The sequence below is a fragment of the Plectropomus leopardus genome, chromosome 3, assembly GCF_026936395.1.
Source record: "Plectropomus leopardus strain MGB_pleo_1.0 chromosome 3, ASM2693639v1, whole genome shotgun sequence".
NCBI lineage: Eukaryota > Metazoa > Chordata > Actinopteri > Perciformes > Serranidae > Plectropomus > Plectropomus leopardus.
In genome coordinates this window covers 3,217,612-3,238,242 of record NC_142178.1, presented here as the reverse complement: position 1 = coordinate 3,238,242, position 20,631 = coordinate 3,217,612, and the positions used below count along the sequence as shown (strand labels likewise).

The 20,631-nt window shown below is 38.7% G+C and overlaps 1 protein-coding gene and 1 long non-coding RNA gene across 2 annotated transcripts; one reads left to right on the top strand and one right to left on the bottom strand.

The window, feature by feature from the left end:
• Positions 1–45: 45 nt before the first annotated feature.
• LOC148189862 (uncharacterized) lies at positions 46–3,811 on the top strand. The gene is made up of 2 exons (XR_015776168.1): positions 46–2,101; positions 2,222–3,811. It is a non-coding gene; the product is annotated as an uncharacterized LOC148189862 (long non-coding RNA).
• Positions 3,630–18,948, bottom strand: dgke (diacylglycerol kinase, epsilon). Its single transcript, XM_042485158.2, has 11 exons — positions 17,712–18,948; positions 16,871–17,030; positions 16,665–16,784; positions 16,386–16,529; positions 14,465–14,622; positions 13,024–13,072; positions 12,798–12,911; positions 12,548–12,619; positions 10,549–10,676; positions 10,215–10,326; positions 3,630–7,255 (listed from the first exon to the last, which is right to left on the bottom strand). The coding sequence occupies exons 1-11, from the start codon at positions 18,161–18,163 to the stop codon at positions 7,034–7,036; spliced, it is 1,731 nt and encodes a 576-aa protein (XP_042341092.2). The 5' UTR covers positions 18,164–18,948; the 3' UTR covers positions 3,630–7,033.
• Positions 18,949–20,631: the final 1,683 nt, after the last annotated feature.

The window sequence follows — 20,631 nt, the reverse complement described above, 5'->3', positions numbered from 1 at the left end:
TGGACTGACTGTGACTGTGAAGTATAAAAAAATAAATGAATAAATAAATTTAAAAAAGAGAGAATAGGCCTATACGCAATAATGTGGATTTTAAATCCTACTGACTGAAAGGAGGGGGAAAAAGGTACGAACTCTTCTGGCTGGGAGAGCTACTGATATATTTTTTTCTTTTTATTATATTTTACCTGTAGGCTACCGGCATAGCACTGTGGGTCATTATGTAATTCAGCTTAATATATATATTTCTTTTCTCCCCTATTTATTTTATTTATTTATTTTATTTTCTTCTTTCCTTTTATTTTGTTTGTTATTATTTGGAGCAGTCCTGCTCGATTTTCTTTTGCATGTTTCATTTCATCTTAAATGTCTAAATATTAATTATTTATGGCTTAAAATAAAGTCTCAGGCCTTTTAAGAGCAACAGACTATAATAAGTGCCAAATCTCTATCGGGCTGATTAAATCTACCCCCCATTTTGCAGATAGTAAAGTTTTCTTTCCCTAGGTGTAAACCTACATTGTTGTACAATAGAGGGTGACTACGGGAGTCTTTGGTGGTCTTTATTAGATGGGGGAGGGGTCTTCTTTTTTTCCCCCTTTCTTTTATGTGTATTTGTGTTGTTATGGGCTGGCCTACTTGTGTTATGTTGAACAGAGCTAATACAATTAATCTTATGACAAGGAACGTAAGAGCCATACAACAGCCCATCAAAAGGAAAAAAAATTTGAATTTCGCTAAAAGTCAAAAATGTCAAATATTATTCTTGCAAGAAACACACTTATCTCAACAAGAAGCAGTGAAAATGACTAGGGACTGGGTTGGCCAAATTTCTTATAGTACATATAATACAAAAGGTAGAGGGGTGATTTTTTTCATAAAAACTTAAATTTTACCATATCACGAAATATTGCAGATGCTTTTGGGAGATTTGTCATTACTATTGGTGAACTTAATAATGAACAGATGGCATTTATCAATATATACGCTCCTCCTAGTTCAGATGGTTCCGTGTTTCATGAAATTAACAATCATATCTCTATGTTGGGAGATATACCTCTTGTGATGGGGGAGATTATAACACTGTCTTGGACAATATAATTGACAAACTACCCTCAGCTGTAAGTAGTCACTACAGTAAGGCTGAAATGGTGTTGAAAACTCTGATTAAAGACCAAGCACTAGTGGATATATGGCGACTAACGCATTCGACAGAGAAAAACTTTACATTTTATTCAGTACCCCACAATTCACACACAGTCTAGATTGGATTTTTACCTGGTGAATAAGCCCTGGGTGGACAACACCCTGTCCTGCAATATAGATAGTCATCATATTTCTGGCCATAGCCCAGTAGAACTTGCTGTTCTTTTTCCTCAAAAGCCCATGGAGTGCTTTAACTGGCACCTATGCAATAGTACACTACAGGATAAGGATCTGTGCAGGTTCATTAATACTGAAATTGACAACTACCTCGAATGTAACTTGGGTTCAGTATCCTCTCCACGTTTACTGTATTAAAGTTGTTTGCCTCCCCCTTTTATTTCATTGTTGATTTATTTAATTTTTATTTTCATTTATATTTTGTTGTTTTTGTTTGTTTGTTTTTTTTGTTGGTTTGTTTTTGTTGTTACCTTGTTTTCTTCCCCTCTTTCCCTATGTTTGGTTGCTTCTCAATAACTTCTCAACCGGTGTTGTTGTAGCTTGTATGAGTGATTTTACAACATAGGCTTCGTATTTTTTTTACTCTAATTTATCTCTTTTGAATTGTGTTGTCCTAAACAAAAACAAAAAAAGAAAGAAAATGTCAGTATGCTGTGATGTATGATGTGTACTAATTTGACTCCAAAAAAAACTTGAATTACAAAAAAAGGTCACACCAGTTTAGTTTGCACAGTAATAACCACGTGCTGAAGCTGTGGCAGTGACAAAGACCAAAGCTCACCAGGATAGTCCAATAAAAACAACGGCTTATAAACTGTCTCATATGTCCTGCAATCACCTATGTAGCAAGATGCTGGCAAACTCTGGAGGCTTCAGATGACTTGAATTTGGAATTGTGTCTTCAAGAGCAACTTGAAGCAACTAATAACTACAAATTCAGGTGTTCACACTCAATGATATTTGAGCATGTATGATTTTTGATTTGAAAATTCCACTCATTTTTGCTGGTGATACACCTTTATAGGTGTACTTAAGAAACCTTTTGGTTCATTTCCTTCAGAACAAGACAAAATGTCCCCCACCGCTCCAGGAGGGAATAACCGTGGTGGGAAAAGATCTGATTTTAAGAAGAGAGACAATCCCAAAAGCCATCCTTCATCAGAGAAATAAACACAACACCAGCCACGGGCTTGGAAAAAAAAGTGAACACAGTAGGTGTGTGGTATGAGGCTCTGTAGGAGACTGGTGCATCATAAAAATGAAATCACATGATGGGGAATGGCACCATCCTGCTGCTTAAACAAACAGCATTCACATGCGCACAGTCCGCATTCACACTTGTTTGCATAATGTTAATCATTACAGATATATACTGCATGATTGTTTTCAACATGAGGATATAATTATGTAAATGATGAATTGAGTGCGGTAGCAGTTGCTTTGAAATGAGCAGGACATTTTTAAACAACTTGAGCTCAACATTTGATAACTTGGTAAATGATTAACATATCCATCGATGTAATAATGTCAGTGTGATGATTTTATTTTAACCAACAGGAGCACAAAATCCCTGGTCAGAGATCACAGCAGCAGTTTTTTATGCTTCTGCACTGCCAATAGCCAGGGTCTGAGGCTTTGCGTTTTTTGGGTTGTTCATCTGTGCATCCGTACCATGTTTGTGATCAAGTTATTTCATGAGCACCTTGAGGGAATTTCTTCAAATTTGAAGAAAAGAAATTTCAAACTTCAAAACATCCTCTTGGACTCAACAATGAACTGATTAGAATTTGGTGGTCAAAGGTCAAAGTCTCTTTGAGCTTACATCCATTTCATTCTTGTGAATGGAATATCGAAAGATCCACAACATGCTGGATGCATCCTGGAAACTTTACATTTTAGAACAAACAAACAATCATAACTTAACATTCTGCAGCTGTAACTTAACATTGTAAAACTAACAGTCACTTTGACCTTGTGTCTGTCTCATTCCTGTGAACGCAACATCTTAGGAACACCTTTATAAGATAAGTGAGTTTCCTCAAATTTGGCACTAATGTCCACTTGGACTCAATGATGACTTGATTAGAATTTGATGGTCGAAGTCTAAGGTAAAGAAAATGTATTAGTGATGTAATTTTCATTTGAAGATAATCTCAAAGTGCTACAGAGTAAACATCTCCAGTAGAGTGCCAAGGTAATTATCATTTAAGTGCATGGCTAGTTGAGGGCTTTCTAAAAAAGTAAAGTCTTTAAGCTTTTTTTAAAAAACAAAAAAATTTAAAAAATATTTTTTTTGACTATAACTCAAGAATCCATGCACTAATTATATCAACAGTTTACACAGATGTCTCATGGAAGAACTTGACAGGTGTGAAAGGCATACAACCACAAGGCTGGGATTGTAGTTTCCCCCCAAATTCATTGAATCATTTATAATATAATTTAATTAAAACACAAAGACAGCTGGCTTATATATGAAAATATTTATGGGAATGACTTCAAATTCAAAAGATCGCTTCTTTACATTCAGTTCAACCAAAATCTGATTTTCTCACCCGTAGTTACAATTTCCACAAAAGCTCTTAACTACCATTTTTATAAACAGCTATGTTTTACATGATTGTTACCAATAAAAGCTGATTCTTTCCCAGACACGGTTATCTGTATTTTCACTGCTGTTTAGTAGAGGCTACATTAGGCTTCCTTCTGGGAAGCCTTGTGTATTGAAGTCAAAGTGAAACTAATTATGTTTTCTACACATTCTTATCAGCCTTAAGGGTTCTCTTATTTTTTCTAGATATTTTACTGCACAAAAGAAAGCATGTTCAAATATATATTAATTAATAAAGAAAGATTTTGGTACGCACAATACAGTGAAATTTGCCTTTTGTCTATATAAATACTGATCTATATCTGCCAAGATTTCACAAACAATAATAAACTGACATGTCTGAATTGGGAACATAATAAAGAAAAAAAAAAACATCACGTTCATGTCCCTCCACCCTTAACAATGAAATAAGTTTTTAGCCACGCTAGCATTTTTTTGAGGTTAAGTAGTTAATATATGCCAGAAAACAAATTTTATGGATGGTCTTAAAAAATGGAGCGATTGCTTTGCTTGTCTTAGATCCTTACCACCAGTGGCGCAAAACATTTCAATGTTGGTACCAAAAAAATGACCATGTCATGTTAATCAAAAGGGTTATTATCCTTTAGACAGCATATCAGGTAGGCTTGGGCGGTATCACGGTATGTTGGAATACATATTTTAATAAAATTTCTTTTATTGCTGACCCCTGCACAGCAGTACATTCAATAGCCTCCGTCAGACTCCAGCCTCAATCTCTGAACTGGGGGTGTACTGACTGACATCTACTGTATGTAATAAACTGACTCATACCAACTTACAAAAATCTCAACTATCCCTTCAAGCTGTTTTGCAAACAACATCTTTATATAGGTCCAACTCTAAATATGTTTAAATATAGCATGTAAGCGTACTTTCCAGCATTCATTTCAAACTTCGGCTGAGGCTGAGAGAAATTCATTCAGTAGTTTTGGTATCAAGAACAACAGTGTTTGACAAGCAAAAATTCAACCTGTGGGTGGTAGGCTTGGGCGGTGTTATAGTATACCAGGATAATGTAGAAATCCCAAAAGTATATCCTTAAATACCATCATAAATACAGGCACTCCTCTTTCTATTAAACAAATTGTATGTAGTGCAAGACTAGTGCAACAAGTAGCTGAGCTGAAAGACACAGCGACACCTAGTAGTAGAGGGAGAAGTTACAGGACTTTGGGGAATAATGGCATGTTTTTTTACATCTAACCCAGTGAATTAAAGATTTATTCTGCCCAAACCGGGGCTGGTGATTGTTAGCAACCGTGACACCACACACTTACACTGTCATGTACTGTACACCCCAGTGAAATTTCAGGAAGGTATGAAATATTACATACCGCCCAAGCCTAGTGGATGGCACTAACTAAATACTCAGGATCAACAAAATCATTAGGATTTACTCTAAAGGCACCATCAAATATCTGTACCAAATTGCATCACAATTCATCCAAAAAGGTTATCGAGGTAATTTGTTCTAAAACAGTGTTCTGAACTAGAGCCATGCTGCTCTCGTGGCTAAAAACCCACCAATAAACCCCCAGCAACATTTAAACTCATTCAGTGCAACACAAGACAAACACAACTCTGGTAAACACAGATGATAAGGTCAAAGGTCAAACAGCTGTCCTCAGGCAAGAGGACATTCACTAAACACATAGAGGGTGATAAAACTATGAGGCTTGGTTACGTGCCAAGGAGGTGCATAATCCAAAAGCATAGGCATCACGCGGCAAAAAAAACCCCATCCCTGTCCAGCCTTTTGAGCAGCATGTTGGCTCCAGACTCATCAGAAACAAACATTCCTCAGACTTCTCTGATATGGCTGTGAGAAACAGGACATTAAATAACTCAATTAATCACAGAAAAACACATGACCTCTAGCACATGTTATGTAAAGTACAGGAAAAATGCAACAAATAAAACTCAGTTAGATCAATGTCATCTAAACACTACAGCACATGCAAGTAACTCTGATGCTATCAATATTAAGTAGAAGACCAACTCTACTTGACCTGTCTGCAGAAAATACTGTCTTTAGTCGGCCAACTGGTGGGGACTATTTGTTAAACCGCGAATGCAGAAGGATGACTTCAAAAATGCAAAAATAAGAACATGGGACAGCTTAATCTCATCAGCAGTCATCACTATCGGCAGCAACATTGATGTCAGCTCTGTGGTTTCATGTATATAACCTACACTCTAAGCAGTGTGAGGGATCTATCAGTGTAAGTGCCAAAACAGTGCAACACAAAGCATGTAAACAGGAGGAGCTGTGTAAAGAAAGAAGGAAAACTAAAGGTTAAATCAGTCCTCAGTTACTTGGCAGTACTTTTAAAATAAACCAATAAACAAGCCTAGCTGTTTGCTGTAGCTTTTAGGAGGAGAGGAGAGTTAAATGTAGTTTCAAAACGGTATCCTGGTACAACACAAAGGTTTGGCGAGCTCCTAGAGACACGGCATCAGAGCGCTCGCTCCATCACACACAATCCAAAGCTTCATCTCTGGCCACAAATGCAAGAGATGCTAAAAAACTATCAACATTGTGATTCCTGAAGGGGATTTTAACAAATACTCTGTGCAGTTTAACAACTCACACCCAGAAAATGTGTTTGCTGTTTGTGCTCTTTCTGAGGTAAAAAAAAAAAAAAGAAAAGAAAGGAAAATAAAGCTTTGGATGCTCCCTCAACAGAACCTCCACTTGACAATCTTTCCTGTATTAATACTTCCTCACCTGCTCCTCACTGACTGAGACATGGCTTTGTGGGGTCAATGGAACCTGCGCAACTTGTTAAAAATGGCTCACTGATGCCTGCAGGGCTGCGCTGGGCACTCGGTTATAAATACAGTATCATAAATACACTATAGTTGGCTCTAAATGTCTATGGCACGAGGGATCAGTGCAAACAAACAACAATCTCCCTCAAAAACATTCACCTCCTCCTGACCACCCCTGCCTGTGCAGGAGGAACTGCCTGAGCTCTGGGTCACAATACACGGTGAGATAAAAGACCGAAAACTAACCACAGCAGCCCGTTTCCAAACTAACTCCTGTGAGCTCTCTGAAAACATCTGAAATCGTTACACAGGATCATTATAACACCTTTACTCATCAATATGATCCGAGGTGTTCAAAGACTTTAAAGGAGTGCCGCTGCAAATGAGGGGTTAACGGAAACTGGGCTGCAGAAAGAAGACAGACACTAAGAGGAGGGGAGCTTCAGATCACATGGTGCTCAGGTTGGGTCATGCACGAGCGGAGGCCGGCCCCGGGGGCCTGGGTGAGTCGTGAGGGGTGGGGCTCTCTGTCTCTGAGGCGCTGGATTCGTCGTCGTCGTCGTCCGTCTGCTCGGCGCTGTGGTACAGCATGAGGGCCTGGGTCTTGTGGGTGATTGTGATGGTGCAGGGACCCTGGGCCCACGGCTCCCCGTCCACCTGCATGGGCATCTTGGAGCTCTTGAGAACCAGCTGGAGAGGGAAAGAGAGTTATGGGATATCCTGTATCGCGTTAATAATGGTGGTAATAATGGAAGTTAGCACCACATCTGGTGCTCACTGACGTTTCTGTTCTGTGTTTTCATGTGGTGAGAGAGGAGAACAACTCTGTTGCTATGACTACGACTAAATAAGAGTTAACGCTGCCTTCACAGCCTCCTCGGCAATATCGTGTTTCCTGTATTTATGAGTTACAGGCACATGAATGGCTCTCTTAAAACTTTGAAAACTGAAATTTTGACCTTATTCCTTTCAAGATCATAAGAAGGTGGCAATGAGTAACTCTATAATAAGTTACCTAAAATATTGGCAAGAAATTTGTTAAAATTACAAAAAAATTACCTAAAAATTTGAAAAGAAGAAGAAAAGTGCTAAAAAAAATTCAATTTTTTTCCTATAACATCATTTTAAATACATAGTTATGATAATTATGAACAATTGTTTTTTTGTGTTCATTTTCCAATAATTTTTTCTATCTTTATCTTCTCTTTTTTATGTCATTTTTCTTGCCACCTGTTACAAATTTTTGGGAATTTGCGGGACATTTTTTCCAAGTTGTTCATGCCTTCTATGTTTTCAAAATAAATCAAACTAATTTGCTTGGGTTTCCAGGTTTAAATGCTTGTGAAATGAATCTAAACGCAACACAAGAAAACTGACACTTTTGATGATACCAAAGTTGCAGAGTTGGGACTTTTCGGGGTGGCAGAAATGGCAGAAACCATGGAAACAGTGTCAACTATTGATGGTAAAAAGTTATACAACTATCATTTATTTTTAGTAGTTGTGCATTTTAGTATCTGCCATCTATTAGCTGTAGCAAGCAAGCAAACTTTAAACTATAAAGCATGCCAGGAGTATAATAACACTGATAACGTTAGTTTATAACACGAGTTGGCGACTTGACGTCATAAATACATAAACATGATGGGCAAAAGTCAAAGTTTGGTAAAAAAAAATGGAAACTTTTTTATTAATTCACGTATTAAATATCAATTTTTGATCACATGTAATGTGTAATATGGTATTATTCTTAACTGCTGTCCATGTAGAGTGAACTAGATAAAATATGAATATATAATATATAACTTATAAACGTTTAAAAAATAAAATAAGATATAAAAATATAAACTGGAAACAGCTACCAACCTCTTGTTTAAAGGCTCGGAGCATTAAAATGCAAGCCATCTTCTTTTCAGCTTCCATGTTGTTCCCATTTTACGACCTCAAAGCTCATGAACACAACAATTCCCCAACGTGTAAACCACAACCTTCCAATATTTCTAATTCTTTTGAGTGTCATCATTCCTAGAAAAGGCTTAAAGGAGCAGTGTGTCAGGTTTATGGAGCTTTAGCGGCATCTAGTGGTGAAGTTTGCAGATTGCAACCAGATCTTGTGTTCATTGCTGAGGAAGTATTTAGCAGGAGCCGCAGAGGTCTCTTCCTCTCCAAAACTATCAGACCCAGTGATTCAAACTGCTAAAAACACTCAATACAGCTGTTTCACATTAACCCCTTGAAACCTGGAGCAACATCATTTTCATTGTGCTGCTATCAGATGCTTTTTCGCGAATATTTTTAACTGCAAAATAATGCAATCAAATTCAATAAATAACGTTCAACATACAATGTAAGAATCAGGACTTTTTTTTTTCAAATTTTCTTAGATTTTATGCTAAGAGGGGCAGCTTAAGGTACTATTGGTTGATAGGTGACCATGCTTTTGCCATCAGGGCCCCTCGGCTTTGGAGCGACCTGCCTGAGGAGATAAGGCTACAGAATCAGTGACTTATTTTAAATCACTTCTCAAAACCCATTTTTATAAATTTGCTTTTATGTGATGTTGTTATTATATTTATTCTTTATCTTTTAATTTATGTTTTATCCATTTTATTTCCTTTTGTTTGTGAATTGATCGCTTTTATTGTTTCTGTTGTTGTTTTTGGTCTTTTTCTTTGTATTATCTATACTGACATAATGCGTTCTGCATCTTGCATTATTTGTCTTCTGGTTTTAATTTGATCCTAACGCTAACCTTGTTTCTTCTTGCTTGTGTTCAACTGGACTGTTTGGCTTTTCATTGTTGTTTCGCCGTCTAAGTATCCCATTTCAGCTTTTTGCTTTGTTTGTCACAGTACTTTGTAAACTCTGTTTTTAAATTTGCTATAGAAATAAAGTTGTTTTAAGTATAATTAGAATTATTATGTGTTATTATTCATTTGTAATTTATGACTATGTATGTTAATGTTTAGATCTCCAGTGCAAATTGTGATGTTATATGGCACACTTCCTTATGATCAAAAAGTCAATCAAATCATGTAAATATTTTCTTTTTTCATTATTTTTTTTTTCTTTAATGTGTTTATTTTACCTCTTATACATGACTTTTAAATATTATAATTATTATAATTTTCTTCAATTACTTGCACCATGAGGTAGAGGGTGGTTGTGGAGGGTAGGCTTGAGTGAGTAGAGGTAAGTGGACATAATTGAATAATGAACCGGCATCTGTGTATTTCTGTAAAATCAAATTAAACACCAAAAGAACACCCTGCACATAATTATGCAAAGTATTCAAATAATATTCAAATTGTGTTTTCCTTGTTGTGCTTCCTGTGTTCCTGTGGCAAACACCCACCACTCCCCAAGTGTTTCAGATTAGCATGTAAGGAGCAGAATGAGCTGGTGTACAAACAAGCAGAGGATATGAGCACATGAAAGTAGTGTATGCCTAATCTGATTACTTCAAAATGAGATTCTCGAGAGCTGTGACGAGGCAAATAGCAGCGAAAACAAATTTAACTCCCTCATTGTGTTTCTCCATAACTGCTTATTGAGGTAAACAGGAAGCACTGTGGCAGAGCCACGTGTGTGTGTGTGTGTGTGTGTGTGTGTGTGTGTGTGTGTGTGTGTGTGCGTGCATGTGCTTCACCCTGACTGTATGGGCCTGTCCCAGCCGTACAGGATTGGCCAGCTTGACCTGGATCTGAGCACAGTGGAAGGAGCCAAACACACCCACCACCTCCAGCAGACCATCATCCAGCCTGCAGGGTGACATGGGAGATCTCACTGCTGAGCACTGCTGGTGCTGCCATGGTAACGCAGAGCACTTCTTATAAACATTTTAGTAAGAACACCATAGCATAAACAATAACTCAGGATGAATTCTGCTCCCTTCTGATGGACATTTGACATTTCTGTGCCATTTATATTAATGACTGTTCAGAGTATTAATGATATGTGCTGTATACTGGTGCAAGTCTTACCGTGTGGGGGGGCACGGTTCATCTCCCATACCGTCCCAGAGTCTGCAGCCTCCTCCCCAGTAGCCGATGTTACAAACTATGATGCCCTCCAGACTGGGCAGAGCCACCCTCTCTCCATCCAACTCCAGCTGGAAAAGGACAGCGGTCGGTTAGCTGAGCTTAGCTTAGCATAAAGACTGGAAAAAAACTTGTGCTTGTATGCCTCCGCAAACCAGTCAAGTTGCAGTCACAGTTTACATCCATGTCCGTCCAGACTCATATGTAGTCAAGACAGTTGACAATGCTTTAAATATGAATGTTGCTGCAAAAAATCAGATTCTAAAACATGAATGCTTTACAAACAGAAGATCTCTACAGTCGGCACAGTTTTAAGATTAGTGTCACCAATTCAGTGTCTGACCAAATGTCTTCCCTTCTATTACTGAGATATGACGCTGAGTAATGTCCAGAAAAGTGTTTTTGAGGAATATTATTGTCATTAAGTTGACCTTTGACCTTTTAGAATATAAAATGTCATTACTAGAATTTATTACTATTACTAATTTACTACTATTATTACATTACTTTATTCTATTAGACAATTTTGTGTAACTTTGTCATAATTAGCATATCAATTGTTGAGGGTTTTTTTTGTTTTTTTAAACATGTTTTGTGAGGTTATAGTAACCTTTGAACACCAAATACTAATCGATTCATCATTGAATCCAAGTGGACGTTTATGCCAAATTTGAGGAATTTCCCTTAAGGTGTTTGTGACAGCTCACATTTATGATAATGTGACAGTCGCAAGGCCAAAGTGACGGTTTGTTAATTGTAGAATGTTAAGGTTCACTTGCAGAAAGCTATGAATGTTCCTGAGCTCTAGAACGTAACGGTTCCACAATATTTCTAGCAAGCCACGGATAGAATGGTGTAGTTCTATTAGGTTATTGTTCTAGAATTGTATAGTTCTAAAATGTTAAGGTACAATTGTAAAATGTTAAGTTATGAATGTTTGTTAGTTCTAGAATGTCAGGGTGCTGGAATGTTTCCAACATGCCATGGGTTCTAGAGTGTTACAGGTTCTAGAATGTTATAGGTCTAGAATGTCACAGTTCTTCAATGGTATAGGTTTAGAATTTTACTGTTCTAGAATGTTATTGTTCTAGAAATGTATAGTTTTATAATGTTAAGTTACAGCTGTAGCATGCTGAGCTATGAATGTCTGTTCTAGAATGTTTGGGTTCTGGAATGTTTCTAGCATGCCACGGGTTCTAGAATGTTATTGTTGTTGAATGTCACAGTTCTTTAATGGTATAGGCTTAGAATTGTAGTGTTCTAGAAAATTACTCTTCTATAATTTTATAGCTCTAGAATGTTAGGTTACAGCTGTAGCATGCTGAACTATGAATGTTTGTTAGGTCTAGGATGTTGAGGTTCTGCAATGGTATAGTTCTATATTAAGACTTGGTTCTAGAAAGTTACTGCTCTAGAAAGTGATTGTTTTATATATATATATATATATTATAGTATGTTATGTTATGTTATGTTATGAATGTTTGTTAGTTTTAGAATGTTAGGGTTCTGGAATGCTTCTAGCATGCCACAGGTCCTGGAGTGTTACAGATTCTAGAATGTCACAGTTCTGCAATGGTATCGTTCTTGAGTTTCAGAATGTTGGGGTTCTAGAATATTTCTACCATGTTTAAAGTTCTAGGGTGATTCTAGAATGTTACCGTTCTCAAGTGGTTTAGTTCTTGAGTGTTGTGGCACAACTAATTGTAGAACATTAAGTTATGAAAGTTATGAGTTCATTTTTTGTCCCTGTATTTTTCAGAATATTCAGAATTCACACGTATAGTGGCCGCTTGGTGAGAGCCTCCTGATGTAGAATTTAGGTCCTAAGTTGGTGATTTTAAGACAAAAATATTATAAATAGTGCAGACACTGGATGATTCTGTTTGATTCTCCTTATGAAACGCATATGTGAAGAGTTTGCATGAAGCTTCGTCACATGTACCTCAATCCTCTTATCCAGATCCTTACATTCCTGCACTAAACAATCTTTGGTGCCATACAGGAAATACACAGCCTGTGGAAAAAAGAGAATAGTAGGCATCAATATGAAACACTTTGCTTATCTGATGCTTCAGATGTGAGGAAGCCAGCATATTCACAGGAAATGTCTTTGTGTCAATATGCATATTCAAATTCAGTAAATATTTGCACATGCTTTATGTATTCAAATGAAGCCTTTCAAACTCTCTGACCTTGTTGATGATGCGGCTGGAGAAGAAGGAGGGTGTTTTCTCGCGGTGTGTGTGGAAGTTGAGCGCCATCAGAGCATCAGGCCCCACAGAGAAGTAGTTGTTCATGGACAGGACCTGAGGAGGACGTGCAGTGTGTGTGTTACGTGTGCAGCAGAGTGTGTCGGTGAACCTGAATCCAAACATATCTGCAAGTAGTGATCAGACTGCAAAATGATCAGAAACTCACCTTTGGTTTACGGAAGTAGAGGCCCTTTGAAGCCACCTGCACTTTCCATCTGAAAATGGTTATGTTGGAAATAAGCAGAAGCAAAAGAAACACAGACAGGGCCAGAGTTAGATTTTAGAAATAAACATGGACATGAATACAATCCTGGTGGAAAAATACTGTATTGTTAAATTAATCATTTATTTGAATCAATGTACAATTGTAGAATGTTAGGTCATTGATGTTAGTACGAGAATGTTAGGTTTCTGGAGTGTTACAGGTTGTAGAAAAGTATACTTATAGAATGGTTCTGCAATGGTATATAGTTCTAGAATGTTTTATTTCTAGAGTGAAAATGTACATTTGTTGTTAAGTCATTAATATTAGTTCTAGAATGTTAGAGTTCTAGAATGTTATCCTTCTTGAATTCATAGTTCTAGAATGTTATTGTACTATTGTAGAATGTGTTTGCTCTACAATGTTGCGGTTCTAGAATGTTATTTTTCTAGAATTCATAGTTCTAGAATGCTAAGGTACTATTGTAGAATGTTAGGTTTCTGGAGTGTTTCTAGCATGCCGCATGTTCAGGTTGTAGAAAGGTATAACTCTAGACTGTCATGGTTCTGCAGTGGTATAGTACTAGAATGTTCTTGAATATTAATGTGTAATTGTAGAATGTGTTAGCTCTACAATGTTAGGGTTCTCGGGTGTTATTCTTCTATAATTCATAGTTCTAGAATGTTTAGGTACTATTGTAGAATGTTATGTTATGAGTTTTTGTATGTTCTAGAATGTCTGAATTCTGGAATGTTTCTCACATTCTAGAGTATTACTATTCTAGAATGTTATAGAGCTAGAATTTCATTCTAGAATGTTATGGTACTATTGTAGAATGTTATGCATGGTTGTCAGTTCTGGAATGTTGGGATCTGGGATCTTTTTAGCATTCTAGAGTGTTATAGAATGTTACAGTTCTATAATATTAACGTACAATTGTAGAATGGTAAGTCATGATGTTAGTTCTAGAATGTTAGGGTTCTGGAATGTTTCTCAAATGCCACACGCTCTAGAGTATTACAGGTTGTAAAAAGGAATGATTCTCGAATGTCAAGGTTTGGCAGTGGTATTGTACTAGAATGTTATAGTTCTTGAATATTAATGTACAATTGTAGAATGTGTTAGATTTCTAATGTTAGGGTTCTAGAATTCATAGTTAAGTTATGAATGTTTGGGTTCTGGAATGTTTCTAGCACTTCATACACTCTAGAGTGTTACAGGTTGTAGAAAGCTATAACTCTAGAATGCCATGGTGTTGCAATGTCATAGTTCTAGAATGTTAATGTAGAAGATCTTTCAATGCTTCAAGACAGAGGAACTTGTTACTGGTACGACTTAAAATAAAACAAAAAGCTGATGCATTGTTTTCATACTGTGGAACACAAGGTTAGTATTTCTGTCCCACCTGTCCATTTTGACCACCTCAGCATCCAGGATGTTACGGAGAACCTGTTCCACCGGGATCTCTCCAGCATATCCAGCACCCCAGCCTAAAGTGTTAGAGAGGTCATTTCCTGTCCCCAGGGGCAGGATGGTCACCCTTGGCATGAACTGGTCTTGGCCCTAATGGAGGAAAATTGAAGAGCAGCAGCTATGTCATTAAAGAAGTATTGCACTGCCGGAAGACGGCCTGTGAATAAAACTAGGCTTTCTCTGCTCAAGAGGTAGAAAACAACTACCAGGATGCACTGCGCCAGCCAGCAAGAAACGATTTCATATAACAGTTAAATGGTAAGCTAAAACATCTTTCCGAAAACATTTGAGGTGAGAAATAGACAACTCAGTAACAGAATCTTGATTAACATTTGATCAGAGATGCCTAGTTTTACCATTTGATCAGATTGCTGTTCAATTTGAGAGACAGAGAGAAGAGGGGCGTCTGTCTCTTGATCTGCTTCTATACTCTTTGTGTCCATGATGGTGGAGGGCATTACATGAATGCAACAGTACAGCCATGATGCATTTTGCATCACTTTGCAGCATCTGGCAGAGTTTCAACTGAGGCGTTGGGGGGGGGTCTATCTTTCAATTTTATCTATAAAGCCCAATATCACAAATCACAACTAGCCTCAGAGGGCTTTACAACATATGACATCCCTCTGTCCTTTGACCCTAACAGCAGATACGGACCCCCCCCAAAAAAACCCTTGGACAGAGAAAAAAGTGGCAAACAGAGGGATTAACTAGGCAGGTTGCCATCACAGATTTGTGCAAAACTTAAGCGATATTTACAAAATGTCGATAAAACACAATTGCGGGATGACTGCGTTCCGCTGAGTGTTCTGTGACTTCTCCTCTGGTGATAACATTCCAACAAGCATGGTGATGGATGCTCAAACATCAGCAGCTTTATTTCTATTGCAGCCACCTCACTAGCCGTCATTATTTACAATCGAAGGCCACGTAGGCGTGTTATGGATCCATAATTTAAAGGCAAGCGCCTTATACATGGGAGCGACCACGAATGAGGGATTTCTGGGAGGTGATAGTCCACGATTTCACAGAGGAATTGTGGATTCCTCTGTGAAATCTTATAGGAGCTATAAGAGGTGCAATAACACCTCTTATAGCTCCTGCTGCATCATGAGGGAGCCAGTTCATACTGACAAGCACATAGACATCCCAGCTGGCAGGAAACATTCCCACAACTGGCTACCATTATCTACAAGTTGCAATAATGTTTTAAAGAAACATTTTAATCTAACGTTCAAAGAATGTTTTAAGGATGTTTATCATTTCAAATAATTTTCCTGTAAGGTTAAATGCTGACTAAGACGTAGCCTTTGAACTGCAACATTTTGAGGATGTTTTGGTGATGTTGAGAGGTGACAGATCATAGAATGTTTATTTATTCAGAAAAGGTTCCCACAATGTTACATAAGAGCAAAGGAAGAACATTTTTAAAGCAACATTCAGAACATGTTATTGAGGCCTGAGATTACAGACATTTTTTTTAAATTAAAGTGTAATGTAATGTGATGTGTTAACAAAAAAAAAAAAAAAACACGTTGGTCTAACTTTAACAAGAATATTCCGGGAACTAAAAGAAAGCTTGCTGCTGAAAACATTACTAAAACATTGCATTGGTTGCATTGTATCATTCTCAGAATGTTTTTAAGACCAAAAATTGCAGGATGGCCATAGCACCATGTGACCTATAAAAGCTAAAGTAAAAAGAAAGTTTTTCCAATCGCCTGAAATACCGCAATAACACTTTTAGGAAATTGATGTGTTTCCAATAAGCATATTTTATATTCACAATTTCAATTTGCACAATTTGAGGGTTAAAAAAAACCCTCTCTCACAGCTCAGAGACAGTCTTGTACCTTCAGCTTCATGGTATCGATGGCATCCAGCACCCAGCCCACTGTGCCATCGCCCCCACACACCAGCACCTGCACACTGCCAGGGGGCAGCAGGGTGCACAGCTGCAGGGCTTTGGAGGGGGTCAGCTCAGACAGGTCGAACACCTGGAGGAGAGACGTTTGAGTCACGCGTTGTGCAGAATTTGAAATCTTAACTCATCACCAGGCTGTGAAAACAAGAAGACATTTAACTGAGGAGTGATTCAGTCTGAGACACATTAAGCAAAGCTCCAGCCTGACCTGCACAGGATTCAGAAGGGTGCGAAATTCTCCCAGCAGAGCCTCCCCCATGTTGTTCCCACTGCGTGTGTTAGCCAAGACCAACACTGGAGTCCAGCCGCTGCCACACGAAGAAGCCAGCTACACAAACACACCAACAACATTACTCCAAACAGCTCTGGGACGCAACAAAACTCCCACAAACCACCCTGTCATATCTGCAGCACCTTGCTGTACTCATCAGGGTGCCTGCGGCGCAGCTTGTTGACGCGGTAGAGGTAGTGAGGAGGGATGATGAGGCTGTGGAACTCGCCCAGCTCACACCGGTCTGCGTCCTTCAGGCTGTCCATGCAGTCGTCGTGCACTGTGGTCTGACACCACACACACCTGAGGGCACAGGGACACACACATAGAAAAGCAAGAAGATACACCTCTGAAGACCTCTGAGGCCGTCACTATTAGGATGAGCAGATTTTTCTGACAATATGAGAAGAGAAACATGAGTTTTGGAACTGGGGTTGTATGGGGCACTTAGCTATATACCAATATTATATTACCAGTGGTGGGGGAAGTATTCTGATCCTTTACTGCAGTAAAAGTTCTAAAATAATACTGTAAAAATACTCTGGTTCAAGTAAAAGTTCTGCATTTAAAATATGCTTTTAAAGGCCTTTCACGGACATTTAAACTTTTGAAGCCTGAGCAAATTTATGCCATTTTCAAAAAATATAATAATACATTTTTTGGGGAAAATATCCTAAAAAACTATACCCATAATTAGAATATTTATATATATATATCAAAAAAGGGATAATGTCCATAAAAAAAAGAAAAAGATTTTTCTTTTTTTTAAATTTCTCTTCTTTTTTTGCTTATTTTCATGATAATGTCTTTCTAAGTTGCTCCTCTTCTCCCCATGTTTCTGAAAGCCAACTTCCTCGGGTTTCAAATGGTTAAGCCACCTCAGTGTGTGGGTAATCGTCTATTTGAGGCTTTTTATGGGTGCATGAAGAGCAGAAACCACATCTTTACGCGCACACACTCACACACAACTGCACCTGTAGCTACCTGTAGTCGCAGAGCTTAGGCTGGGTCCCACACTGCTGTTTGCACACCGCACAGTAGCTGGCGAGGGGGACGTTCCCGCGGACCCAGCGGTGCACCATGACTCCTTGGGGGCTGCAGGGGGCCATGATCTCCTTGCAGGGCAGGCTGCGGTCGGCCCGGCGTAGGCACAGCTCGTCGGCGCACACGCCGCAGCAGTCGCAGAAAGCCCCCTGCAGGATGTGCTGGGAGCACACGCAGCAGTAGGTGGGCTTGTTGAACAGGTCGGTGTAGTGCCAGCCGTGCTTGCTCTTGCGGAAGAAATCCTTCATGTGCGTTTTCCGCTTGGAGCGCTGGGCGCTGCACCACAGGGTGATGATGACCGGCACGATGACGGCCACGGAGGTCCAGAACAGCAGCGTCCACTCCTCCCGGGAGCCGCAGTCCTCCTGCGCCTCGTCCCCCTGCTCGTACATCGCTGCTGGTCGGAGCTGATGATGCTAGTGAGCGGAGAGCAGGGAGGAGCACAGCTGCTTTAACAACACCGAGTGGAGACAGCACGCACGCGACCTCTTCCCCGCAACACTCATGTTCGCACACACCGACAGGACTCTGGCACTAATTTCTGCTTCAATCTGATCATTTTTCTCAAGAAGGAGCTCTAAACAACAACACAGCGATGTGACGTCGGGCCAATGAGCTACCTCGCTTCCTTAGCTTCACCAGAGAGTACAGAAACGCCAAGAGAACTCGATGCAGTATCAGCGCATGCGCACAAGAGTATGCCCTCCTAGTGCCTGGTGGTTCCCCAACTACTTTCTAAGAAATGAAATCCTAGAAATTACCTAAAATTTGAGAAACCTGCGAAAATCCTAGAAACATCCTAAAATCCCAGAAACGTCCTAAAATCTCAGAAATGTCCTAAAATCCCAGAAATGTCCTAAAATCCTAGATAAGTCCTTAAAATTCAAGAAATGTCCTAAAATCCAAGAAATGTGCTGAAATCTTAGAAACACCCCAAAATATGAAAATGCCCTAAATTACAAGAAACATCGCCTACAATGGGTCACTGACACTGAAGCGAATATGGAAACTCACACAGGCTCCATCTCACCCTCCGATCATCTCTGATTCTAAGCGCCTGACTGCCGCTCCAAGGCGCGCAAGCGCATGCGCTCTGCGCTGCACCGTGAGCTCATGGCGTGTTAGATAATCACACAGAGTGAACAAAGGCGTTATGTGTAGCAGGTATTAATGAAAACAACATATTAGTAAAGTGCATGGGATGGATCTAAGTGTTCAGGATCATACAGATGCATGCGCAGTACACAGCAGGCAGCGGGAAGCGGAAACGGAAACAATGACGCACGATGACGTCTTCCCTCGGACGTCACTGGCAGTGCTCCATACAGAGGGCGAAAAAACAAAAACCCAGAGACACTTTTTCATTTATTTTGGCACTGTGACCACATTAGGCTTATGAAAGCACTTGAACAGATTCATTATTGATAATATATCATGTATCATATTAATCTGATTATAATCTATGTGTAGAAAGTGTTTTGTTTGTTTTTCATAAAGGTAACAGTAGAATCCAAGAATTCCCCCCAGCAAAATCTCATATACACAAATCCAAATTTAGTCAGTCTAAACCCTCTTTTTCTTTAATGTTGTACCCATACATCCCTTTCGTGCAAGAAAGAGGGGAAAAAATCCAGTCATAGAAAAAAGAAGAAAAAAAAGATTAAAAACATGGTACAGTCATTAGGTAATACAAACACAAGCCCTTTTTAATCCTTGTTTGGAAGTAATAAAAATAATAGCAAAAATACTAGGGTAATAACTTTATTAATAGCACTTTTCAAGCTTAAGCACAAATTGCTTCCCATGGACTGATAAATGAGATAGGTGCATAAACAGGAATGATGCAGGTGCATATTTTAACCCAAAATTTGCTCTTTGATCGCTACTAACCCCATGACCACCTTCACAACCACTCTGTACAATTCTTAATATATTACCTTTCAAGGTCCAATGATAGATAGATAGATAGATAGATGGATAGATAGAATTTTTATTGACACAAAAAATCCAAACTGGATCAATATCAAAATTGGACCTGTACTCATGCACATTTTGCACACCGCTTTGATGTCAGAACTTTTTAATACATAGACACTAACTACTATCCCCAACAGTGCATCAGCTATATTTCTTTTTGTGTAAAAACAAGTGATGAGATATCCCCTTTCCCAGAATTACTAATTCATGAAAACAGATCATGTTCTCTTCTCTGGACTGTCATTAATAAGCACCAAAATCTTCCCCTTATGGCAAAAACAACCTCTTATAACTGGAACTTAAAGCATAGATAAATAAATACAATTATGTTAAATGTATAGCTGTGCCCCAATTCAGGGTCTGTATCCTTCGGATGACGCAGCCTACATGGTCTACGGAGGCGAGTCCTTGGAAAGCACCTCCTAGGGCTCCATGTATGGAGATATTGACTGGGGGAAAATTTGGTTAATTGGGGATAAATTTTGTTTAAAAGAAAAAGACACTCCAAACCCAGCTTTGATCACTTCCTAAATGAACTGAAGCAACATTATATCACTATTAATGGACTTAAAAGCAAGAAGGCTCTGAAAACTGGCTCCATGGAAAAATACTTAAAAGCTTGATGAATGCATATATGTTATCATGCATGCATTCTTTTTTGTTTGTTTGTTGTTTTCTTTTTCTTTCTTTCTTTTCTCTTCTCTCTGTATTGTGTTTTTTTCCTTCTTCTTCTCTCTATAAACCCATGGCTGTAACAATGGTTATTATGTATGCTGTAAATTGTTAACAAGAAAAAAAAACTCTGAGGGCCACATCAAATGGGGCGGTCTAGCCTTCGGAGGATTTCCTGGTTGCCTCCCCAGATGTTCCCGCCCTTACCCCC